A 26,870-nucleotide genomic window follows, 5' to 3' on the forward strand; every position below is an offset into this window, starting at 1 on the left:
TACCTGGTGAATTTGGTCGTGTGAAGTTTCACTGTGCTGTGACAGTAGCTGTGTGACAAAAAGACAAAATAATTGTGATCTAGTGCCAGGATAAGCCAGCTATTAGCCCTCTAAGCACTGTTCACAATGGGGAAACCATCATTGTTCATGTCAGGGACAATGTGGAAGTCACTAGGCCTTGTGCTGTGGTAGCCGACAATAACACAAGGGGCGCGTTGATCGTATGCGTCAGACATGACTTTCTACCCTCCCTTGTGCAAGCAACAGAAAACAATATAAGAAAAGAGCAAAGAGACACGCTTCTACTGTCCTGATTGTGGCGTCAGGCCATATGTTGGTGACTGTCTTTCGTGTACTTTATCTGCATGAGTACAGCAGTGGACACTAGACATACCTCTTTTACCGTGTTAATGTTGACCTTTTGATGTTTACAGGTTTCTATTATACATAATAATATTTTTTCTAGTTGAAAAAAATTCAGTGTATTTGATGTTTTTTTCCTGGGGTAAACAAAAAGCTAAAGAAGCTACTGTCCCAGTTACATAAAAGCCTGGGCTACATGATCTTCATGTAGAAAATTCCTGATGACACCTAGCAGCTTGGCATATTCTTATAAGCTGCCAGCAAGTACACTTCCCTGATCATTACACCTTAGTAGAAAAAGGTCGACCAATGCCCACTGGTAGCAGGCCATCAGCTACTGAAGATCTCCCATGCTTGGCCTGTGGAGGACATCTACTTGGAGCACTCTGCCCATCAGGCCGCTCTTCTTCTTTGCCCAATCTCTCTCCTTCTCTTATGGCCGTCTTTCCCCAAGCCTGTCCCAGCCTTACGGTACTGGCTGGCTACCTCTTAGCCGATCTTTTCCGCTTTTTTTTTGATGCTAAAACTGAAAGTACATTTTCTCTTATATTGCATAATGGTTTCTGGTTTGATTTCTAATCACAATTCACAAAGAGCTAACCAGATAAGGTTGTGTGACACTCTTTTGGTGAAAGCACTAATGAACCAACGTCACGAGGGGCAAGGCGCAGGAGTGGCTAAATTGAAATAAGCGTGTGAGAAGGCAACGCACTAAGATATTACAGTCGAAAACCTTCCTCAATCGATTCCCACTCCTCTCTTTCAGCTGCTAACACATAACAAGGTAAGCAGATTTACATTTCCTGTTTCAACCTGGTGTCATAATTGTCACAGTTGTTTGAGGTGACTTGTGGGTCACGATCTGCAAATTATAGAACATTTTGTCACTTTGAAAGGGAGACTGCGGTTGGTCGTACACACCCCAGCGTTTTATCCCCATGGAAGGCAGCAGCTTTTTGAAGGCTACTTGCTGTTTGCTTTTGTTATCGTCTGTTGAATTGTTCAAGGAGATCAGAATGTTGTCATCATGGAAACCGCTGCTGGTCAAAATGTAGACTTTGGCCTGCGAGTGGCCTTTGTGATACACCAAATAGACAGGGATGGTGTGGCAGGTTCCTTTCATCACAAGTTCTTCAGTTTCTTGTAACAGTTTGTTTTTGAATGTTTTCCATTTATACGTGTGGTGTTTTATGAATAAACATGTGACATGACTCTGGCATTCATCACACACACAAAATGATGTCTGTCTGTAGTGCAAACAAGTAAGTCAATGGTTGGGGTTTGTCATATGAAGGCTGTGCTCAAAGGGGAACATCCAAGAGAATTTACCTTTTGCTTACACATTTTTAATTCAAGAGCAGTAGAAAGAATGGCCGCCTTTCAGCTCAGTGTCTGGGTGGGCTTCAATCCAAGATAAGTCTCTTTTAATTCCTACACATCATAAAAATTGCCCATATATGAACAAACATAATTTTAAGTATACGTACATGTCACACTATGTTCTGTGTTATGTTAAATCATTTTCCTATTGTAGTTTCTTGAATGTTTTAAATCTCATGGAATACCAAGTGGGTGTTTTCTACCACTACAAGGTAGTAGAGTTTTATTTATTGTTGTTTTTTTTTTATATGCCATGTCACCATTTCACAAAGTGTGATACTTTGTGGCTGTGCTCTCCGAACACGTTGCACCATTAAGATGGATTTGACTGGCAGATGGTACCAATGCTGTTCTGTCAGCACACTGGCAGATAAACTTTTGAGCAACAACTGGGAGATGTGTGTAAAAAATATAAATAAATAAAATATAAAGCACGATTCTAAATTGTCCCTAGTGTGTGCTTGGTGTGTGTGTGTGTGTGTGTGCCCTGCGGTGGGCTGGCGCCCTGCCCGGGGTTTGTCTCCTGCCTTGCGCCCTGTGTTGGCTGGGATTGGCTCCTGCACACCCTGTAGTTAGGATATAGCAGGTTGGATAATGGATGGATAAAGCAAAACGAAACCGAAGCCCAATACAAGAGACAATAATCGTGGTCGAGAGATCAAGAGGGTCAAAACCAAAAGTACACACTAGTAAAGACTACAAAGATAAACTCTGACTACTTCAGAGAATTGGAAACCGCGGATTGAATAAGGATTTGCACTCGTAGCCATTATTTTATCCTCAGAGGTCGCAGCACAGGAAGAGGACCTACTGACAGAAATAAACACTGACGGCCCAAAATAATACCAATTTATGATCAATGCTTCACTTTATAACCCTGCACCACATTCAGAACAGAGTCAGAGATTAAGGATTTGCTCCGTGAACAAATTCAATACGTGAGCTGTCAGTGGTGAACTTAATGTGCCCATTGACCCATAGAAATTCTGACTGTGTTAACATTTCTGCATCTAAATTTTGAATATGTCTTCTGTATTTCAATTTGCTGGTGCTGGTTTCCATTTTCAACACGTTTTTCAATTTTGGCGGCATCATGCTTTATATTGTTCTCAGTTGTTCTTCCTACTCCGTAAAATGAAAAATCACTTCTGCCACTTTGTAAATGTTTTAATAATTTTTGTGATGATTCCAATACCACATGCATAAGTTTATCGGCCATAACAATGTATAGTAGATTAATTATAACAAAAGAGAAAAGCTACAAAAATGCAGGTACGTAACTAATGCTGTGGTGCTGGGGAAGAACACAATGCGCTAGCACAAGGGAGAGTTGTGGCGGGGCTAGTGTGTTGTTCAATGTTAGTGCCGAGTGCGTTTTGTTTCCATCGTCCCGTTTGCTGCTTATGTGTGTGTCAGTGAATGTCGTCCCTGTAAATTCAGGGGGGACGGGATGATGGAAAGAGACCGCAGCCCCTTAATAATGGAAGGCACCTGTGTATAATAATCAATTACAACCGGCTCATGACTATATAAACAATCAGGAGGAGAGGAGACAGACGGAGATAACATTTCACCACAACGCATCAACTTACCTGCGGTCTACCACATCGCACCTTTGTATCCAGTTTGTTTTTCATTCCGCCGGACTGACTTCAATTCCCTCAACACCAGAGACCCCAGGGTCGGATTACATCATCCACCATGCGCCGAGGATTCACGCTGAGGTTGCTCCATTTATTCCGGGAAATCCAAAGGCATCCCTTATCTGTTGACCAGTCATCCGCATTCAGGACAGTTGAACACTCGGACTCAAGTTCACGATCATTCATTCCGTATTTCATTCATTGTTGTTGTTTGTTATATGTTACAGGGGCAAGGGAGGGTTTGTTATTGTGTGTATATAATTATATATGGTGTTGTCACATTGCTGCTTTGGTGGAGGGATATACATATATATTTTTTCTACGTTGGGAATGTGCAGTAGTGTTTTGTTTTCCAGTTAAAATATTCACTTATTTGACATAACTGTTTTTGTGTGCTTGTGTAAACCGTCGATTGAGGGGAAAATTAAATTCGTTAGAGGTACGGCTTGATATTTAAGATTCAATCTCAGTAATTTATCCAGGCCACAGGTCTTGGAAGTGTAGTTGCCGGCTGGCTGAGTGATTCCAATGTGCACAGTTCACAGCGCGCTGCACGCGGTAGGAGTGCAGTCATAAAGTAGGCGCTGCTGAGTACAATGGGGTTTTTTTTTTGGTCCTGAACGGTTAATGGAGACTGACGGTTAACTTAGTGACAGATATCAAGGGTTTACTGCATATGTATATTGTACTGAATATATAATTCTTTATCTGGCTTTTCTTTCTTACTATTAGCTTAATTCTATGTAAAGCTCTTTGGTCAACTTTTAGTTGTTTTTAAAGGTGCTGTATACAGTAAATCAAATGAGCCTAGAAGTTTGATTGGATGGTCATGGCTCCCTAAGAACTGTCCAACAATGAGTCTGTCCAAACTTACCAGAGGGACAGGAGTTACTGAACTGATGTTTTAATCATTGCTCTTTGATATTGTACCATTACATGCTATCAGGGCTGTGTGGCTTTATAGACGTACCATCAGGTCACCTCATCGACTTCCATGAACATCAGTTCACTTGTTCAGTGTTACAAAGTAGCAGTTGTGTCCAGCTTGAGGTCAGTTTCATAAATCAAGAATCAAAATTTGAAAACTTTTACTTTCCACACTAAAATAAAAAAATTAGTAATCTGCAATATAACTTATTTGATCTATTTTGTATTTTTTTTAAGATCACTTGGCATGGAAAAAGCACAAACCAATCAGGTAAACCCAACTCCAAATAACAAACCTTCAGAACCTGTCTTAACGAAGCCAGCAACCAAAACATGTCCTCAGGAGAATCCGCCTCCATATCCAGGCATCATGGCAGCGACCTACTCGTTTTCCAATGAGAACGCAGAGCCTCCTACGGTCATCGTAGCGGAGGCCCCCCAGAGCAACCTGCCCCCAGCCTACGTGGATGGCTCTGCAGCTGCAATGGCGACCGACTTTACAGAAAAAGTTGTAAGAAGAGGTGAGTTATGAACTTGTTCGACATGTCCATGAAATTCTGTATCTGTCTGTTCTCAGAGAGCTCACAATGGAAGGAGAGTACTGTGTTATTTAAAACTAGAGGGGGGTCCTTCTTACCACTCAATAATTTCTCCATTGGTGGCTTGGATTTTGAATCATTTGTGTTTTCCCTCAAACTCTTATTTTAGTAGCGAGCTGAAGTGCAGTAAAATTCCCATCAAAACATTTTGCTGTAAACTGCACATTGAATGTCATTTTTGAACTAGCTGATTAGAATTTCATATCTGTAGGAGCCGGAATATGTAACAAAAAAATGAAAAAGGAAGAGATTATCAACTAAATCTTCTATTACCAACATTATTCATATTAACAAGCAAGGTGATGTGTTATCTTTTAATATTATTTACACAAAATGGCCACACTGGAAGTAACATGTTGATGTGGATACCAACTAGTTGTCTAAATGTAAGCGACAGAAAACAAAACCACTTTCTTAATCCGGTGGATGGAGGAGTTCAAAAATGATCTTAACGGCATCAGCCTTAAAGAAATAGTCTACCCAAAAATGATTTAAAAAATTGTCACTTACCTCATGTGGTTTACAGTGATGTCCAAAAAATGCAAAATCTCATTAGAACAATCTAGAAGAGAACAGGCCATTCAGCCCAACAAAGCTCGCCAGTCCTATCCACTTATTTCTTCTAAAATAACATCAAGTCGAGTTTTGAAAGTCCCTAAAGTCTTACTTTCCACCACACTACTTGGTAGCTTATTCCAAGTGTCTATCATTCTTTCTGTGTAAAGAAAAACTTCCTAATGTTTGTATGAAATTTACCCTTAACAAGTTTCCAACTGTGTCGATATGTCATTGTTGAAGTCATGTTAAAATAACATTCTTGCTCTACTGTACTAATTCTATTCATAATTTTAATCTTAACTCTCCTCCTAATCTTCTTTTGCTTAAACTGTATAGACTCAGTTCTTTTAATCTTTCCTCATAATTCATCTCCTGTATCCCTGCAATCAGCCTAGTTGCTCTTCTCTGGACCTTTTCTAGTGCTGCTATGTCCTTTTTGTAGCCTGGAGACCAAAACTGCACACAGTACTCAAGATGAGGCCTCACCAGTGCATTATAAAGGTTGAGCATAACCTCCTTGTACTTGTACTCCACACATCATGCTATATAACCTAACATTCTGTTACCCTTCTTAATGGCTTCTGAACACTGTCGGGAAGTCAATAGCTTAGAGTCCACTAAGACTCCTAAAACCCTTCTCATAAGGTGTACTCTCGATTTTCCGACCATCCATTGTGTATTCAGACCTAACATTTTTACTTCCTATGTGTAATACTTTACATTTCTGCCACAAATCTGCCCCAACCTGTAATCCTATCCAAGTCCTTCTGGAATGATATATAACAAATTCCAAATTATCTGCTAATCCACCTATCTTGGTATCCTCTACAAACTTGACCAGCTTGTTATTTATATTCCTATCCAGCTCATTTTATATACAGTCGTGTTCTTAAGTTTACATACCCTGACAGTTTTATTAGACATTGTTTGGTCAATTTAAGTAATCCTGCAGAAAGCTTTCCTTGTAATTAGGGAGTGCGCTCAGGCGAGGCAATTCATTATCACATTATTGTGTGTGCCCTTTTTAAATCATATTGATCACTGAAATGGGCCTAATCAAAAATTTACATGCCCTTGAATGTCAGGGCTGATAATATACACACAAAGGTTCAAATTAAGGGTAATTAAGAGAGATTGTCCATACCTGTAACCTCTTTGATTGTAATCAGTGTCTGTGTATAAAGAGTCCATTTAAATTCTTCCAGAGTTGCACTGACTTTGCTGGATACCAAGCCATGGGAAAAGCAAAAGAACTGTCAAAGGACCTGTGAGAAAAGATTGCTTTGTATATAATCAGTAAAAGGATATAAAAATATCTGGAGATCTGAAAATACCTGTTGGTGTTCTGACTACTAAAAACGTGGGAAGTTAGGGGTTCTGTTGTTGCCAGGCCACAGTCAGGTACACCAACCAAGGTTTCAGCGACAACTGCCAGGATCCTTTGTCGAGCTGCCAAGAAGCCACTTCAGCTGAGATTCCGGCTTCTCAGCAAACAAGTGGTGTTGCTGTTTCAAGATGCACAATAAGAAGGTACAGTACTTGAACAAAAATGGCCTGCATGGTCGAGTTGCAAGAAGAAAAGCCTTTACTGTGCCAACACCAAAAAACGGCACATTTACAATATGCCAAATAGCACCTAGACAAGCCTTAATAATTCTATATAAAGTCCTTTGGAGTGATGAGACCAAAATTGAACTATATGGTCACATCCATAAACGCTATGTTTGGAGAGGGTACAACAAGGTCCATGACGAAAAGTACACACCATCCCTACTGTGAAGCATGAAGGTGGGTCTCTGATGTTCTGGGAGTGTGTGAGCTACAGCAGCACAGGTAACTTAGTGAAAATTGATGGCAAGATGAATGCAGCATGTTACCGGAAAATATTGGAGGACAACTTGCATTCATCAGTCTGGAAGCTGCGTATGGGGCACACTTGGATCTTCCAACATGACAATGATCCAAAACACAAGGCCAAGTCAACACTTTGGTGGGTGCAGCAGAAAAAAGTGAAGGTGCTGGAGTGGCCATCGCAGTCTCCTGACCTCAGTTCATTGAGCCACTTTGGGGAGATCTCAAACGTGCAAGACAACCCAAGAATTTACAGGACCTGGGGGCTTTTAGCCAAGAAGAATGGGCAGCTCTACCACCTGAGAAAATCAAGTACCTCATCCACAACTATCACAAAAGACTGCATGCCATCATTGATGCTAACGTGGGCAATAAACAGTATTAAGAACTAAGGGTATGCAAACTTTTGAACAGCGACTATGTCATTATTTTCCTTATTACTGTGTTTTGTTTAACGGTTGTGCTGTTCTGTGATGGCTTAGTTTAATATGGATTCCATTAAAAGTAAATGAAATTTGTTTTGCCCGATCAGTCATCTTTTCTTAAATGTGTGGTACACATCTTATAAATTCTGCCAGGTTATGTAAACATATGGGTGCAACTGTGCAGGTATATTAAAAATAACGGTGGCCCTATCACTGACCCCTTGGAACAGCACTCTTAACATCGGCCAATTCTAATGAGGCTCCTCACACCATCACCATCTGCTTCCTGTGTCTCAGCCATTTTTGCACCCATCTACATACTACACCCTAAACTTCCATTTCTTTTAGTGTGATCCTGATAAACTCTTACTAGGATTATGCTTGATACCTGAGAATGTTCTTATATCCAAAAGATTAATTTCAATAAGCTAACACCACAATTCCATGGTCAACACTTAGCCACTGTACTGTTTAACCTGCATTGCTTGAGTAGCTCAAAACAAGACAGGGATTCGTTTTTTGCATTTTTTGAAGTTTCCTTCTCTCTGGGACTGGTTGTGATTCTTGCAGCACTGAACTGCACTAGGTGTAAGTCACGGTGCACGCTGTGCTCTGCTTCTTCTTTCCTGTCTTGAAGGTCCTAAAGTTAAGTTAAAGATAAGGCTTTGTCCCAGCGTCTTCAAGTATGACTGAAAACAACTAAACGTAAGACGGCAGAGAATGTTATTCCTGCAATGCCTGTCTGGATATCGCTCCCCTACGACACTGCGATTTCTGTCTGTCAGCTTCTTCTTACATCAGCCGGCTACTGGACTGGACTGGTCTACTGTAGCCGGCTGATGCGACCGGCTCCTGGCCGGACGCTATCCGGTTATTGGACCTTTCTAGGCTGCTCTGCAGCCACCAATTGCTCTGCATTTACATTCAGTGTGACTTGGTCCAACTTGCAAACTGTGCGGTGTGACTGCAGTAGGCACTGCCCATGACAACCAGAGGATTGTCCTAATAAACTGCCCACTGAGCTGCAATTACTTACAAAATTACATGGAACATCCCATGATGTACATTGGTGCACCACAGTCCTATTCTTGGCTCTCAGTCTCCAGTCCAGTTACTGAGTCTGTGAAATTTAATTGACCAGATATTGGTAAGCACGCCATTGATGGACTAGCACCCCATCCTAGGCTGGCCTTGTACCTAATGGTGCCAGGAGCCTGAGGTTAAGTAAAGGTGGGTTTAGAAAATGGATAAGTGGGCTTTACCTATGCACATGCAAATGTAACCTGCTCTCCTTGTGTTCCCCAGCCTTCATTAGGAAAGTCTACATAACTTTGATGATTCAGTTGGTGATCACGGCTGGCATCATCTGCATATTCATCTACTGGTAAGCAAACCATTCATTATGTTGGGTATGAGAGGATGAGTCCAGTGTGTACTTTCTAGCGACTAGCATGGACCATTTCTAACAAGAAAAGCAAGCAAGCTGCCTTTAGCGTTGCCAAAATCCTTCAAGTGGTTTTCGCCTAAGAAGCCTAATGTAGCAGTCATTCTGGGTGGAGTGTTGTTAGGTCAGAGGACAGTCGTTTCTATTGAACAATGCGAGTGTCGCTCCTCTCCATTTCACGTCCTCACACAGGTCACCAAGTCATGCTGTGTTCACGTGCTGGGGGCTTCCCACTTGTGACATTTCATGTGAATTTGGGATGGCTTGCTGTTTGACTACTTTGGTCTGCACAAAGGGCAATGAAGGTGCTTTTTTGTGAAAACAAAGGACTGTTAAATGCATTAGACATTTTATCACGTCAATCCAAATATAATTTTGATCTTAAAAATACCATTTATGGCTGACCAGGATATTCTTTAATTTTAGATTACTGACTGAGGTGAAAGATTAGTGTTGTATTGCAGCTCTGAAGATTTAGATATCTCTTTCTCCGAATTCTCAGAACTCCGTTCACCTGAATTTCCAATTCTGGATCTCCCATCTGTCTTATAGCATGTGGATCCAGCAAGCAGTAAGCCATACAGTAGCTCACCCAGTAGCACTAAAGGAGAACACAGTAAAGAAGGCTGCTGAATAACCCCAAGATCCTGATTTCATATCCCACTGCTGTATCTCAGGGAGAGGGGAATTGGAGAGTCAAATGGGAGAAGCAAACCGCAGTACAGGCTGGCAAAGAGAGAGCTTACTGCGTCATAAGAGGGACCACCATGTTTGGCAGCCTGACCAGCCGTGGGCTAATCGACTTCTTTACTGCAACTGGATAAGCTCGAGGTTACCGACATCATAGTACATATAATTGGATAATTGACATCTCTCAGTCGTCGAGGCTTGTGTGAATGTTGGTGTCACTCTTGGGGTGGGTTTCCCTTTTGTATCGCAAGCAGCTGGGAGAAGCTCTGACTTCATGTGACCATAGGGTTCAGTAAATGAATGAGCGGACAGACTGTACTGAGCGTGTGAGCTGTGCTAACAATTCGGTCTCAGCCTAAACTGTACACATTCTGTTTTACTTGTAGGCCATTACTTAACAACTGGTTGATCTTGAACCCATGGTTCACCTACACCACATTGTAAGTACTTGGACTGTGTGCTGGCTGTGATTCTGACATATTGGGTTTCATTTTATTGTAACATGTTGATGGATTTGAAGAAGTCAATTTCAAATGTTATCCTAATGTGGATGGCGGTGGGACTCAGATTGACCCCAGTTAGGGTTGGCTTGTGCCTTGCATACAATTTTAATTTATTAAATGGAATAAAGACTAGATGTGCAACCCATCAAACAAATGCTAAACTCTCCAATCAACGCAAACCTCGGTGTTAACATTTGCAGTGCGCCATGCAATTCATAGGTCTGTTATATCCTATTGGGTGTGGGATTTGTAAAAGCAGTGTTAATGTTTGGGATGTGCCATCTGTTGGAATGACAGACATAGCAACCAGACAGACACACAGACACTTGTCCTTTCATTAAAGTGGAAAAGAATCCAACAAAATGTTTAGAAAAATAAACAAATTTCCAAAATCAAAATGACAAAAAAAATTGCAAAACTAAATTCAGGGAAAAAGACAAAAGAAAAAGCAATTACCTAACAACATTCTTCATCCCAAAATCCTCTAATTCTTCATACTGAAGCAATGGATTGAAACGAGAGAATCCAAAAGCAAGAAAGATTTAAACAAAACTGCAAACAGGGAACTCACAAGAAGTGAGCTGAAGAACAAGAGCGGGTCATTAGCCAGCTAATAATCTCTCAGCAAAGAGCGGAGGCAATCACCGTAACACATAATTAGAGGGGAAGGGAAGAAGCAAAATTATAATTCTTATTATCCGCAGGGGTTACGTTTCTGAAAGACCCCATGGATACGGAACCTGTAGATGCAAAAGCATTGATCCTATGGGAAAAACAGAGGTAGGTTCCAGCCTTACGCTGGTTTTGGGGAGAGAAGAAAAGAAAAGAAAAGGGGTCGTCTGGATTTGCCGGCCCTCCACTCTCACCCCACGAAGGTCAATGGTAATCATTTTGTAGGTTATCTGCAGAAACCGTGTTAGGACTATTACTTTCCCTACAGCCAAGTTTGTTTTTTAGGTTCTTCATCAGATGCCGTGATTGACTGCGATAGAACCGATCTGATGATCTCTCTAAACCATCCGGTCAGTGGTAGCGACCGGGAGAGTGTACAGTGTGCAGGGTCTTATTCAGTGTGAGCTTATCACCCACACTTACTGGGAATTTCTCATTTATGGGAAACAATTACAAGCCCCGATCCCCATCACAAATTGAGTTCATCGGCCCCGGGTAGACACGCATTGATCCATTCAGTGTAGTGCACTTGTAGACTCCGAACATTGAAGGACATCACAAATCTGTTATTGCTCACTCTCTCAGGCGTTTGTTTCTACTGCGTGTGACCATAATTATGTGGGAGTAGACTGCAGTTGTCACAAAATGGGTCACACTTTTGTAATAGATGATAGGGGAAGCCAAGGGAATGGAATAAGTGGATAGCAAGGATTTACGGTAATACACAAAACACAAGAAAATAACAAGCAAGGGGAGTGGGAGAAAGACAGAAAACGCAACAAAACAAAGATATAAGGCTAAGTAAATGAGTAATCCCCCCAATCCCCTTTAGTATTAGGCAGAAAAACATAACGTACAAAAGCAATATCAAATTACATCGAAAATATTCACATTTTAATAGTGAAATGAGCCAATTCCTTGCAATAAAAAACTCGGATTTATGTAGTAAAACAACACTGGCTGCTGCCTCACGGCTCCTAGGCATCGACTTCAGTTCCTAGCTTGGCCACCATCTCCTCCTGTTCTCCATGTGCATATGCGCGTCTGGTTAATTGGTGACAGCAAACTGGCCATGAAAAGGCACCATATGAAGGACTGGCATCCCACCCTGAATTGTTTCCTGCCTTGCACCTTACAGGAGCTGCAGCAATGAAGATGGAGAGATGGACGGCCTAATTCTCCGTTCCGTTTCTCATCCTACCTTTTAAGCAGTGCGGTGGATCCTATAAAAGATGGAATGCCAGTCCATCACAGGGCACATTTCACCCTGACAATTTAAATTCACCAGATATCATAAAGATGGTGGAGCATCATCTCTGTGATTAATCTGCCTGTCTTTCTTATTTGTACAGTTTCAACTGAAGTTTCATATTTGTTGTGCCGCCCGTTCTCACATTCTGCTTCTTGTCTCAGGCCAGTAGTGCTTGTCCTCGCCATTATCCTCGCTTGCTGCACAGATGCCCGTCGGAAAGTTCCGCTGAACTTCATCCTTCTAGGATTGTTTGTAAGTGTTCTTGCTTCCCTCAGTTATTTGTGAGATGCCAACCCTCGATCGCTGGCATCTGACCAATTTAAATAAGATTGCATCAGGGTGGTAACATTCTGCACTTTGACACCCACTGTGTACTGAACTCATTTTTGATTAGCACATTTGAGCTTAGGTGACATGGTGGGGTCAGCATTGCTGTTTCGCTGTCATTGAGGAGTTGGCACATTCTCCTTTGTCTATAAGGGTCATTTCATCTGAAAGGTGTTCCATGATGGACTAGCACCTCATCCAGGGCTGGTTTCTGGCCCAGTCCTAAGGTTGCTGGGATAGGCTTTGGCAAGTTCAATAACCATAGATGAACATTTGGTCCTCCCGAGTACTCCACTCTGTGTTCAGTCCTAATAATTTCTAACTATAAAAAAAGTGTCAATTTTAATCAAGGTGGCCATCTTGTTGAATACCGTACATCTGTAGCTAAGCGTGTGCTACATGCAGCGAGTATGCTGGGCCTGACTTCAACGGTCATTTAGGTTGTTCTTTGGATGTTCACATGAATGAGTGTTATATTGGCATTCGTGATTCCTGCCAACCATTACCAGCATTACGGTGTTTTAAATGGCCTTTAAGGGGCGATGGCCATGAACACTTCCCCAGCAGGGTTGCTCAAGCGTGCACCAGCACTTCGGCATTAGTCCACCGCCCCCAGGAAACCATCACACGGTCGTCATCAGCCCGCAATGTTGATGCTTGGTTCATTGCATCATGTCCTGGGTCCATTTATCCGAGACTGGGATTCGTTGGACGCAGTGATTCTCCTCCACTCCTCAGCTGTCCAGTGCTGCCATTCTTATGCCCATTCTACTCTTTTTTTTTTTTTTTTTTGCTGACAATACTTGAACCCGAGTAGGTCTTAGCTGCGCAACTCCATCTGACTTGGACTGGATGAAGGTTAAGCTGTGGGCCCCCCCTGCCTGCCACACTTTGTAAAGGGACCTGTGGGTGGTCCACCATTGGCTGGCTGTAGTTAAGCTGCTGGTCCACACTCAACACTTGCAGGACGGTCACGTTTGAGACAACTGTCCCTGTGCCTGAGGTGGTACCAGGTGAGGCCACCAGGTGAGGCCATCATGTGATGTCACATTTTGACGTGAATGGTCCTCGGTAGATACAGGATTAGAAGACTTGTGCCTATAAATAATAAAGAAAACGCGCTCTCTGCCTCCACTTATTAAAGACACTGTTTTATTTTTCATTTTAGACTGTTGTAGAAGGCCTGATGCTTGGTTCAGTAACGGTGTAAGTATGCCTCAATTTTCTTTTCTTTCTCTTAATGGAAAACAAATTTCAGAAAAAACTGAAAACTAAAGTTTTGTTGATTCTAACCCAGTATCCGATTGTGTGTGTCATGGAACTTTTAACTTTTGTGGTGCGTGCAGAAACCCAAAGCTCCACTAGGCCATTGGGTGAAACTAAAACGACTTGTGGGCGAGCCAAGCGCGTCATCTATGAAGACCTGGAGAGCCAGTCGGTGGACTCCAAGGAGGAGGCTGGGTAACCGCTTACCAATATTTCCAAGTCCAAGTTAGAGTATGTATTAGTTTGCCACTTGAAGTTGCTTTTCTAATATGAAGCATTTTTTGTACATTATAAAAAATAACTTTCTTGTTTTTGCATTTTAAAATGGAAGTCATGGGGTAGGAGTCAAAACGTGAAAGGAACACATTACGACTCACAGAATGTGCCCAATATGAAGCAGCAAAGGGATTGATTTAAGTAAACGTGTCTGACACATTCTGAGGCATGCTTGTAACAATTGCTGGGGAGGTTAGGGGTGTAAGGCCAAAATGCTGGGGAGGGCAGGATTCAAAGGGTTAAACAGCAGACGTCTGCGCACTCGATTATCAGAGGATTTTATTTTTCATAAATTTGTCTCCTATACAGTCAAATTCCATGCTGCATCAGTTCTTCCAGCTTCAGTGTCGGTGCAATCTCAGATGCGTGTCCGTGTCAAGCATACATTGTAGGGTCTACCGTGTCTGTGGCCTTGCCGCATTTACTCTGTGCCATCTTGTCTTTTCTACACATGTACATTGGTACAGCGTGTGCGCTGATTGTCCTGAGTGTGTGACTTGCAATGCCACTCCTTGCGATTGTGTACTTGGTTTTAACAAATGGGTCTTCCTCAGGGTCTCCTCCCAGCTGGCCGTGCCCATAAATCCTCCACAGGGACACTTCAGTATCAGAAGCCTGACCTCAGTTGGCTCCTCTCGATGCGGAGGGTCAGCAGTTCTACTCCGGTCCTCTCCCAGGTGTCGGTGCTTCTCACCCTCTCTAAGGGAGAGTCCAGCCACCCTGCAGCGAAAGCTCATTTTGCCCACTTGTACCTAAAATCTCATTCTTTCGGTCATTACCCAAAGCTCATGACCTTAGGTGAGGGTAGGGACGACTGGTAAATCAAGAGCTTTGCTGTCTGGTTCAGCTCCTTCTTCACCACTACAGATCGGTATAATGACCGCTGTGAAAATAAGAAAACACAAAAGGCTCATAAAGGTTTGGGATGCCGTCCCGTATACTGTAGCTCATGGAATCGTCTTTTGCACCGTAATTCAAACAGGCAAACCGACTTTTCATGAGACATCTTTGCGTGAAACAAGGGGGACTTATATATCAGACGGACAGGAAATGACACGTTGCAGCGGAAAATTAGACCGTAGGTGGTGATACGGAGGGAAGGCAGAAGTGAGGTCATCAGGAGCGGACCGGAAGTGTAGTCATCTTGCGGCGTCGGATCATCGGAACCTGGAAGAGTTGTGCATGCGTGTCGTTGTTGCCGAATTCCAAAAGGTACGCTGTTTATTCGTCACCTTTTTTCCTGGAAGGTGAGAAAAAAAAGGCATAAGCCTTAGGAATCCAATCCCCTCGGTTGTTACTTTTGCACATCATCAGGCCTGTTGGCTGCCCCCTAATCACGTGTGTGTGTGACATGGCATAACTGCACTCACGGCCCCAATCTGTCTGTCTGTCAGTCTCACCATCCCTTTTCTCCTTACTCGTGAACAAGACCCCAGGGTACTTAAACTCCTCGACTTTAGGCAGTAACGTACCTCGCACTCGGACAGGACAGTCCGCCGTTATCTAACTGAGGACCACAGCTGCAGATTTGGAGGTGCTGATCCTCATACCTGCCCCTTTACATGTGGTCACAAACCATCCCAATGCATGCTGGAGTTCATGGCACGATGAAGACCACAGGACCACGTTGTCTGCAAAAATCAGTGATGCAATTCTGGACCCCCTCCTCTCCTCAATATCCTGTCCATGAAAATCACAAACTATCTGAAGATATGGGACATTACTCCGTAACACTCTTTTCGTTTTACAAGTTTTAAAGCTTTTGCTTTCACATTTAGACTTGTGCCCATTTTAAAGCATGAGAACAGGCATCGCATTTTATACAATTTTATATAAAAAAAATAAATAAATCACTTCAAAACACAATTTAATGTGAAAAATAAATGTGTGTTTATGATTGTGAAGAAATAACTTTGCCCTGAAAAATACTAAACTTATTGTTTAACTCACCAAAGTCTGATGGCACTTCTAAAGTACCAGAAACTCCTTCCATTATGAATGTCACCAGTGGGTAACTGGCCAGGAACAGACACCCAGACCATTCACCCCCGTTCTACATGCTCGCATGGAGTGGCTGGTCGTGAATTCTGGGAGTGAGATGGCACCCAGTTGAGGTGTAAGCACCGATGAGGAAGTTAGCTTCTGAGTTCTAAGGGTGCCATATTACAGTAAATTGTGTTTTTCTTTCTCTCCCTCTTCTCAGCCTTGGCACTTCTTGTTAAACTTTATAACTAACGTCGGTCTGCCACAGCCTGCCTTATTTTGTTTCAGTCTTTTCAAGCTAAATATCCCGCCATCAGTTTTCCCGAAGTGACTTTTTTTTCAGTGCAAGCTAGCGAGGGGCTGGAGCCCCCCTTGGTACTCTGGTCCATCACAGGCCCCACTTCATTATGAGTACACTTCTTATATATAAACGTCTGCGTGTGGAAGTGTGTGCGTCTGTCTGTCCGGCGCGAAAGTACGAGGCTATAGCATGAAGCTCAAAGAACCGGCAAGGCGGCCCCAAGTTAACAGGTTGGAAGAAGAAAGAAGGACGAGGCAACAGCATGAAGCTGAAAGAAAGCGACTCCGTCACCAAAGTGAAACCACCGAGGAAAGCCAAACGAGAAAGAAACTCACTTAGCCGCTGATAGGCAAGGGGGGCGAGCACGTCCACAATACGAAACCACCAACTCTGCATTTCAATTTTCTGACGATTTCGACTGTTTTTAGGAACCCGGGTTTTTACAGCATGGCCTTACACAGCTAGTACAGTAATCCCTCCTCCATCGCGGGGGTTGCGTTCCAGACTACCCCCCCCCCCCCCCCCATATTGTCATGCTTGGGTCACAGATTTGCACAGAAACACAGGAGGTTGTAGAGAGACAGGAACGTTATTCAAACACTGCAAACAAACATTTGTCTCTTTTTCAAAAGTTTAAACTGTGCTCCATGACAAGACAGAGATGACAGTTCTGTCTCACAATTAAAAGAATGCAAACATATCTTCCTCTTCAAAGGAGTGCGTGTCAGGATCACAGACTGTCAGAAAGAGAGAGGAAAGCAAACAAATCAATAGGGCTGTTTGGCCTTTAAGTATGCGAAGCACCGCGGCACAAAGCTGTTGAAGGCGGCAGCTCACACCCCCTCTGTCAGGAGCAGACAAAGAAAGAGAGACAGAGTTTGTTTTTAAATCAATACGTGCCCTTTGAGCTTTTAAGTATGCGAAGCACCGTGCAGCATGTCGCTTCAGGAAGCAGCTGCACAGAAGGTAGCAACGTGAAGATAATCTTTCAGCATTTTTAGACGAGCGTCTGTAGCGTCTAGGTGTGCGAACAGCCCCCCTGCTCAATCCCCCTACGTCAGGATCAGAGAAAGTCAGCGCAAGAGTGAGAGAAAGAAAGTAAGCTGGATAGTTTCTCAGCCATCTGCCAATAGCGTCCCTTGTATGAAATCAACTGGGCAAACCAACTGAGGAAGCATGTACCAGAAATTAAAAGACCCATTGTCCGCAGAAATCCGCGAACCAGCAAAAAATCCACGATATATATTTAAATATGCTTACATATAAAATCCGCGATGGAGTGAAGCCGCGAAAGGCGAAGCGCGATATAGCGAGGGATTACTGTACTTTGACAAACAGCAGCCATGTCATATTATAAAGGATGTTACACTTGGCATCTGCCAAGACACATTTGACATGTCACACCTGGTTGGTTAATCCAGTAATTTAAGAGACGTCTCCTTTGAGATGCCCCACGCAGACAGGACCCAGGCTGGGATTTGAACCCAGGGCTCTAGCGCAGTGAGGGAGTGTACTGCTGGGTAGCGTTTACATTGTTGGATTTTTTTTGTTCTTTCTAATGTACAAATTGTGTGGTTCAGAACGCCTTTCAGTTGAGTCAACGCTGTGTAAACACGTCCTATCGCCAGTGATTACCATTTTCTTTTCCCTTTTTTTATTTTGCAGCTTTTTCACTACCAGTGCTGTCATGTGGGCTGCGGGTGCCACTGCCTTTGTGTGCTTTAGCCTGACGATATTTGCCTTGCAGACGAAGGTAAACTTGACTTGTACCAGGAAATGTAGCTAGCGCCTTGTGTGCTGTTCGGAGGCCTTTAAAATCAGACCACTGCCCAGCTGATGTAGCAAGGAGCCCAGGCCTCCTCCGCACGCGGGCAGCTTGTGTGGTATGAAACAGAAAATTTACAAATGACGTCTTTACAACAGACTGGGAATCATGGGGGTTACAAGCTGGGACTGAAGCAATGGGCACTTTGGGGCTGTTGGGATATCTGAAAGTCAGCAGGTCCCTCGCGTCCCACCAGCTCTTCAGGAAGCATTAGCAGCTCTCCTAAAAGATTCTGTAACTTTTGGGATGTAAGCAATCATTTCATTGCACTGCAGGAGGCAGCGGGTGTTAGCCAAGGATTGGGTGGTTCCTATTACTCGTAAATCACCAGCTCATGTTTCTTTTCCCTTGGTGTTGCTCCAGTTCACTTTCTTTTGTTCTTTCATTGCAGTGGGATTTCACGCTCATGGCCGGAGTGATGTGGGCTGTCCTCTGGTCACTCGTCTCCTTTGGAATTCTCTGTGCGATTATTCGTAGCCAAGTAAGCTGCAATGCCTGTTTGTTTTCATGCGCTCATCCCCACGATGGTGTGACACAGTTCTTAGCGTTCTAGTCTCACAGTTTCCAGAGACTGTCTGTGTGATGGAGATCTTCTTTATCAGACACCCCCCACTAGAATGCCCTGATTTAAGCAAAAAACACAGGCGGGAGAAAGCGCCAATCGTTACTCTTTATCTAAATCTTGCAAGAGGCAACAACATATCGTATTAACAAGTGTTGCAAAGAAAAGTGTCCTCTGCACTACACTACATTTATACAATTCATTGATTAGACCACAATTCCAAGGAATTCATTACATAATCTGAAATCTTTTAAGTGGTTACACCCCGTTGCTAACGGGACTTGACAAACGTTGATCCCTTAAATAACTCAATTCACCCCGTCCACTAGGATGATGTGGAAGTCCTGTTAGCTTAGGATGTACGTCACTTTTTATTTTAAGAGATGTGTTAATGAGCGTGAGATTTTGCATGTTCTTCCCATTTTCTCATGGCTTGTCAAACAGTCGTCTAATTTATATTCCAGCTGGGTACATCAACAGGAAACTTAGTACTAAGCATTACAATAGAACGATGATTATACCTTAAAATACAGCATTTTCTCTTAAGTGTTATATAAAAAAATAACAAAAAATGCATTTACCATCGTGAATAATAAAATAATGGAATCCGCTTTTAAGCATAAGCCCAGAAGGATATGAGACTCAGACACATGCTGGGTGCATATTGGACGAGGGTTCAAATTCAACTCTTACAGTATTCTTCCCACATATCCGGTACAGTGGCAAGAAAGCATATGTGAAATCCCTTGGAAGTCCTTTCTATCCGTGGATTCCGTCAAAAGGTCCACTTTTCCGCACTTATAAAAGTGTAGCCCGTTTCGAGACACCCACGGTCTGATTACGCCTATTCATGGATCAGATCCTTGATGTGGGCCCCAGGACACTGAATGGGTCAACGTGCGTCTACCCAAACCCGAGAGGTGCGAGAAAGCCATTGAACCCCATTCATGATGGGGACCGAACAAGGAACTGATTAAGTGCTTGTCCTTTGCATGGTTTAGTGAGGTGCTTGGAGTGGCACCACTGCGGTTGCTTTGCTGTGGTCGCTTGCGGCCTTTGGTGGAGCGCCCAGAAGATAACTGAATTTGAAGTAAAAGTCATAACAAGGTTTCTGTAGACAAATATGTGGAAGGATCATTACTGAGTCTTGGAGAGTGGAGGGCTGCCATCTGAGCGAGTGTTCCACTGAAACCTAACCCCACTTTTCCCACAAGATCAGTGCTTCAGTATTACAGGTTCCTTCAGGAACATAAGAGAATTGAGTGTAACTGTATTTATGTATAAATACAGTATGTCTTAAAATATGGCCTGATCTTCTAAGTCTATAAGGAAGAATGGTCCAGAATTCCACCTGAACGTTGTGTAGGTCTGATCCACAGCTACATGAAGTGCTTGTTAGAGGTTTTTGCCACCAAAGGAGGTTCAATTGGCTATTAAATCCAAGGTTCATTTACTTCTTCCACAGCACACTGTGAATATTTGTGTATGTTCAATACAGACATAAAATACTAGAATTGTGTGTTATTAGCTTAATCACCTTGTGTTTGTCTATACTTGCAATTTAGATGAAGTTCAGATTACATTTTATGATCCTGGTCATTCCAAACGGTTCACGTACTTTTTCTTGCCACTGTATGTGTGCCAGTTTAACTGATGACTTTATAAATTGGCCAAGTGACACTGAATTGGATTAGACAAGCGGGAGACCAGTAACCATCCATTCAGTCACTGAATCTAATTGGCCCACCAGTCCAGCGTAGGGAGCGCTCATAACCCGCCAATTTACAGTTGACAATCAACCACATAGGCATTAGGCCTTGGAGGTTGTGTCTGGTGGCATACATGGTGGGGTCCATGAGACAAGGAATGGCGTCACCTTCCACTGGAAACTGTCCTAGCTGCATCCTTGTAACCTGACAGTCGCCCAGTTCGCGTAACTAACAAGTGGTGCTTGCCCAGTCAGACCATTATACAAATTCCCAGACTGAAACAGAGGTCTCCCTGTTCAAGTCTTGATGTTCCACAGTTTCCAGGAAACACAACCTACTGGAATGGCCGACTCTCAGTGTTGTAGCTCACTGTTACCGATGACTGTTCATTGGATACTCTGTTTGAAATAAAAATCGATGCATGACTGAGTGATGTCAAGGTAAGATCTTGAAGTCAACTAAACAAAATATCAAAATAGCTTTGTAGTGACTTAAGACGAGACTGTGAAGATTTTAAACGATTATGGGATGAGATGTGGAAGAGACAACAGGCGAGAGTCGAAGCCAGAAAAGACAGTCGACTAGTCAACAAGTCTTAAAGTGCTAAGCAAAAAATCGTAAAAACAGTGTTTTAACCAGAAAAATATTAGTTTGTAACCAGAAACAGACAAAGCAGAACAACTCACACCGACACGGGAGTCATACGATCAGACACTGCAGAATGGAAAGTGTCGGTCTTTATGCTGGCGCTCTTCGTTGTGTCACATGTCATATACTCCTGGGTGACGCTGTGAGATCAGTGGCAGCACTTGATGGTCTACCACAAACAGTAAGACGTTACCAAAATAATCCTTGGGGTCCAAACCCCATATTTCATGTACATGTGCTTAGATCTTGTAGCGAAGGCAACAAAAAATATAAGAAATAGCACATCATATCAACAAAGGAACAAATTAAAAGGTTAGTGACCGGACGTTTTGCTCATATATAGCTTTCATTAGTGGCGTTGTGACGAGTGCCACCCACAAAGGGTGACTCACCACACCTTACTAATGTAACTAAGATAGGGTAAGATCTAAAAGGAAGGTCAACACGATAATCGGAATTCACCCTTATCATAATCCACGCATGTTATTATCAGTAAATTGTGCAACAACAGAAACTTGGACACACTCCGATGGAATATATGAGCATAACATAAAGTACAGGCTGCACAGATTTCAACAATTCCACATCTGCTGCATGTTTTCAATCAACCTAACAACTTATGTATTTCTAAACCATACATTTTGTGGATCCCATATTAGCCCTGCCCTAAACACAACGTAAAAACTATAATTTAAAAATAACTGAGAGTAGAAACGGGAATGCGTCATATGCTGCCACATCTGCTTGAAAGACTAGCCAAACAGGCTCTAACCCTGACAAACGAAGCAAGATCAGTCTTACCGTATGAACGTCCTCCACTGCTCCAAGTGTCCCCAAATGTTTCTCCAGCTGCTCCAATACACTGGCAGGCTCTGCTCCTTCAAGGTGACCACCTCTCTCAGTGATAAAACTCCCAGCCGGTGATCCTACACTCTCAGTAGCTGCCACCAAATGCCACTGTTTCTTCTTCAATCATACTCAAAGTTTGTTTTCTGTGGTTTGTTCCTTGTGGCTCTTATGCTCTTCCTCCAAAACCAGTGTCCATGGCAACCTGCAAGGATCCTCCACTTACCCAGAAACACTCATTTAAGATCTGCTGCCCTCTTGGCTTAAACAAGCACAAATTTCACTCATGCTGTAGCCCTGACAAAAGATTTGATGTACAGGAGGGGAAGGAGATGAAGGGAGCCAGGGGGAGAACAAGATGGAAAGATCTCAGTGAGCACGAATAGCAGCCGTTAGAGAAGATGAAGGGAGAGGTTAAGAGTTTAGTTGGCCATTCAGTGCTGGAAGAGTGTGTGACCCAAGTTTGATAATGACAGTTTCTTTTTTAACAGTGGTGTCTTTCAAGCCCTGTGAAAGAAGTTGTGATCTTGACAGCTTGAACACACTTAACGGAACCATCTACAAGATGGTTTTCAGTTTGGAGACGGCTGTACACTTTGTACAAGAAATGCACTAAATGAGAGGCCTGTTGTGTAATGTTCAGTCTTCCAGAGAACCAAATACTGTGTTGGTGGAGGCTAACGTGCAAGAGCTGCAGGCGCCCAGTTACAGGAGCCCGGTGAAGAACGTGGCTCTGCTTTGTGAAGGGAGCTGTGGACACCTGGTGAGGTGAAGCAGTGCAATGGCTGATAGGGAATGTTTGAGTTGTGAGATCTTTCACAGGGTTTCATGGACACCTTTCAAGGGCAGCCAAACGATGAAGCGCATTCTCAGCCTTGGATCACAGATTTGTCCAGCCTGTCCCTTCATCTTCTCTAGCTGTGGTGCCTATTAAGGCTATATAGAGTTGAAACGCCATATATCTCACAGTCATATATATATATTTTTTTATCACTAATTACATATAGGAAATGTCAGCATATTCAATAAAATAATCTATAAAATCATTTTATTAACTAGCCACGATACCTGTGAAAGTCAGGTAATAGAATAATCTTAAGGTATTTGCTCTCGCTTGCCCTTCGCATTCCTCTCCTCTGTATTCGTGTGTGATCCTCTTCACCGGCGCGCCCTTTCTCAAGCGTTGTCCCCGTAAGTCTACTTCTCAGATGGTCATTGTTGTCAAGGCACCTTTCTCATCTCCGTCCGTCTTTGAAGGCGACTCTCTCATCCTGCACATTTACTCCTCCTCGTGTGTCTCACATTCACACTTTCATTGCGTCATCAAAGCAAAACTGGCCAATCAGATTGCTCTGAGGGACTGGACACACAGACCTGTTTTATTTTATTATATACGAGTAGACAGACAGACACACTGATAGATTATATTCTCTAAACTGCTTAATCCCACTCAGTGTCACTGGGGGCTTCAGCCTATCCTGCCAGTACTGGGCACAAGGGTTAGGGTTTGGCACACAGCCCTTGCCAGGGTGCCACTCAAACACTTAAACAAGAATACAGGTGAGGACCTGGAGAAGACATTCAAGGTTTCTAGATGCTGTACATCCCATTTCAACTCCTGTCCTTCTCGAGGCTAACTGCACACTGAGAGATTGACATTTGTTTTCATTGGTCAAGTTGATTATGAGATTGTTTGTTATGCAAACAGAGAACCAATGACCACAGTGGATTCAGTCTTTATTATGTTGGAGATTTAATTTTAAAACGATGCATTTGCCATTTTTGCCCATCAATCTACACTCAATAATCCATAATGAAATAGTGAAAAAATCAAAAACTGAAATCTGTCCTTCATGTTAAGTATTCAGACCCATAATTCAGTACTTTAGCGGCAAACGCAGTTTTGAGTCTTCTTCTTTCCTTAAATTCTGACCAGTCTCTCTGTCCCTGCTGCTGAGAAGCACCCCCATAGCATGACGCTGCCAGCAGAGGGAGGAGGTGATGAGCAGCGCCTGGTCTTCAGCAGACGTAGTGCTTGGAGTTGTCTGAAGAGTTCAGTTGTTGTCTCGTCAGATCTAAGAATCGTAATCCTTGTGTTCTCAGAGTCCTTTAAATGCATTTGGCAAACTCCACGCAGGCTGTCATATGCACCTGATCAATGGAGTGCCCTTTTGACAGGTTCTCCCCTCTCAGCAGGGGACTTCTAAAGCAGTTTTTGAGGTTCTTGGTCACCTCCATGGCCAAGCCCCTTCTTGCCCACCTTCTCAGTATGGTTGGACAGTTAACATTAGGTGCCATCCTGGTGGTTTCAGACTTCTTCCATTTCACAGTTATTGAGGCCACTATGTTTCTGGGACCACTCAAAGCTTTAAAATGGGCTTATACCCTCGTTCTGATCTATGCCTCAACACCACGCTATTACGGAGCTCTACTGGGAGTTCCTTGGACTTCATGGCTTGGTTCTTGTCCTTCAGTGAGAACTGTAGGATCTCACATACAAAGGTTTGAAACAATTCAAGTCAGTTTGCCAAAGGTGGACTCTAATCAAGGTCTAGAAAACATCTCAAGAATAAGTAAAGCGAACACAATGCACCTGACGACAACTTGAGAGTGCCACAGCACTGGCTCTGAAAACGTAATACTCACATAAATGAGACTTTTCAGTTTTTGATTTTTTAATAATTTGCAGACCTTTCTGAAAACATGTTTTTATTTTGACATTATGGGTTATTGTGTGTAGACTGAGGGGCAAACATGGCAAATGTATCCATTTCTAATGAACCTCCATAGTGTTAGACCCGAGCGTCACTTGGGCTGTAAAAACAGTGCTAGTCGCGAATGTCACTTGGGCAACGGAACGTGTGTCTCACACAAGACCTGGAAAGTGCCAACAGTGTTACCTGGACAACGGTATGGGCGGGTCTTGCGTAAGCGTCAGGCCCAAATGTTACCCAGGCAACAGTGTAGACGCGTCTTCTCCTAGCCTCATAATGGCGTCTCATAAGAAACGTGTGCAGTGACGATGACGTGAATCTGTCTTCAGGCAGTGAAACTGAAAGTGATTCTGACGCTCACGTCACTCGCACATGTGCAGTGTGCTGCTCACATTATTATCATTATTACAATATTTGTATCATTATTATACTTTCTACACTTCTGACTTTGTACTCTTAGTGTTTTGCACGATTTACAGTAGATGAGATTTAATAAAAATGTAATTTTTCAAACCAAAAAATGCAACACTTTTTACATGATTTTTTTTGAAAAGAAATGTAATGCTAAGGAGGTTAAATCTCCAACACAACGATGTGCGGTTAAAGTGAAGGGGTCTGCACGTTCTCTCCGTCTGGCATGGCGACTGTTAACTTATAAGTGTCCTAACGCACTCTCCTCTCCACCACAGTGGCTGTCCATCGTGTATTCTGCAATCGGGACCTTAATCTTTGCAGTTGTAAGTAAACTTTACTTGTCTCCTAACATATTAAGTGTTTCAACTTTTTATAAAAATCTTACTGTTATCCACAGAGGAGCCTTAAAAATCAATCTTCTGACTTGTTCGAGTCTAATAATATTTTGGATCTTTCGTTAGCTGGTCGTGTGTTTGCTTCTGAATTACAAACATTTTTACTGAAATTCCATCTTCTTTTCTAATCAGTTGTAAATGAAGGCAGTGTGAGAAGTGTGAAGCGTAAACGATGACAGCAACAGTTAAGACGTTTTTTGGTTTTTCTTTTTCTGCAGTATCTCGTCTTGGACACTCAGCTGATGTTGGGAGGAAAACACAAGTACAGCATAAGCCCTGAGGAGTACATCTTTGCTGCCCTGAACCTCTACCTGGACATTATAAACCTGTTTCTGTTCCTACTGCGAATAATTGGAATGGCCCGGTAAAACGGCCATCTTAATAATTTTGCCCCATTGTCGGCTTCTCCGTCACAAACTAACCGCACTTTCTCAGCGGCTTTAAATTCATGCTAAGTTGTCACGCACAGCGAGCTTAAACCTTTAAACAGATCTAATTATGGGTCTCAAAATTTACTTTATGGGAAAAATTTAATTCTTCAATAATGTATAGTGAGCTAAAATAGAAGAGCGAGTTCTGTTTGGCTATCCGCCAGCTATCCGCCTTTTAGTAAAATGCAATGTAAAAAATGACACGTTCTGTTCCGCTGAAATTTCTGTTTTAATAAGAGCAACTTTTGAAGTTGACATTTAGATAGATAGATAGATACTTTATTAATCCCAATATTTGTTGTAAAGGTGCAGTTATCAAGAAACTTGGGGTCGATCTTGTCCAAACAGCCATGCAGTATTAAAATAAATGAATAATGAAATACAACTAACTTATTTAAATAGTGGTCGCCGGTGCTAGGTTATCTAATAAAAGAAAAGAAATTCAAACTGAAAAATGACAGAAATAGTTTTCCATCATTCTACCGTTTTTTAAGTGTATTTGAAATTTGTTATCATTTTTGTTCTACTGTGTGTGTAAATGGGCAGCACAGTGGACGACGCTGCCGCCTCACAGACTAGGGGGTCCTGAGCTTGAATCCCACCTTTGGACGTTGTCCATGTGGGGTTTTTCTCCCAAAGTCGCGTAGCAGGTGAGGAGGACTGGTGTTCCAGAACTGGACGTACACGAGTGGACCCTGCGATGAGCTGGCACCCCACCCTGCTGAACCCCTGAACTTGAACCATATTTAGCTGATTTGAGAATCGGTGATTAAATGTAAATAGATTCCTGTAGAAGCGCCCATAAGGCACCAATGCAATCTAAACAGGAGCAGATAAGGTAACGGGAGTTCACTGTGCAGAAAGGG

At 42.8% G+C, this 26,870-nt stretch overlaps 1 protein-coding gene across 1 annotated transcript; it reads left to right on the plus strand.

The window, feature by feature from the left end:
- Positions 1–1,077: 1,077 nt before the first annotated feature.
- zgc:110410 (uncharacterized protein LOC553618 homolog) lies at positions 1,078–26,243 on the plus strand. The gene is made up of 10 exons (XM_051936165.1): positions 1,078–1,147; positions 4,551–4,834; positions 9,052–9,130; positions 10,267–10,320; positions 12,469–12,559; positions 13,803–13,840; positions 18,126–18,213; positions 18,677–18,766; positions 25,454–25,501; positions 25,792–26,243. Exons 2-10 carry the CDS (start codon positions 4,561–4,563, stop codon positions 25,939–25,941), a joined length of 912 nt encoding a protein of 303 aa, XP_051792125.1. The 5' UTR covers positions 1,078–1,147; positions 4,551–4,560; the 3' UTR covers positions 25,942–26,243.
- Positions 26,244–26,870: the final 627 nt, after the last annotated feature.

Source organism: Erpetoichthys calabaricus, chromosome 13 (genome assembly GCF_900747795.2).
Source record: "Erpetoichthys calabaricus chromosome 13, fErpCal1.3, whole genome shotgun sequence".
NCBI classification, from domain to species: domain Eukaryota; kingdom Metazoa; phylum Chordata; class Cladistia; order Polypteriformes; family Polypteridae; genus Erpetoichthys; species Erpetoichthys calabaricus.

Coding starts and splice junctions, on each gene's coding strand:
- zgc:110410 (XM_051936165.1), top strand. CDS start 4,561: ATGGAAAAAGCACAAACCAATCAGGTAAACCCAACTCCAAATAACAAA. Junction 10,321..12,468: donor TGGTTCACCTACACCACATT/GTAAGTACTTGG, acceptor TTCTTGTCTCAG/GCCAGTAGTGCTTGTCCTCG. Junction 18,214..18,676: donor TATTTGCCTTGCAGACGAAG/GTAAACTTGACT, acceptor CTTTCATTGCAG/TGGGATTTCACGCTCATGGC.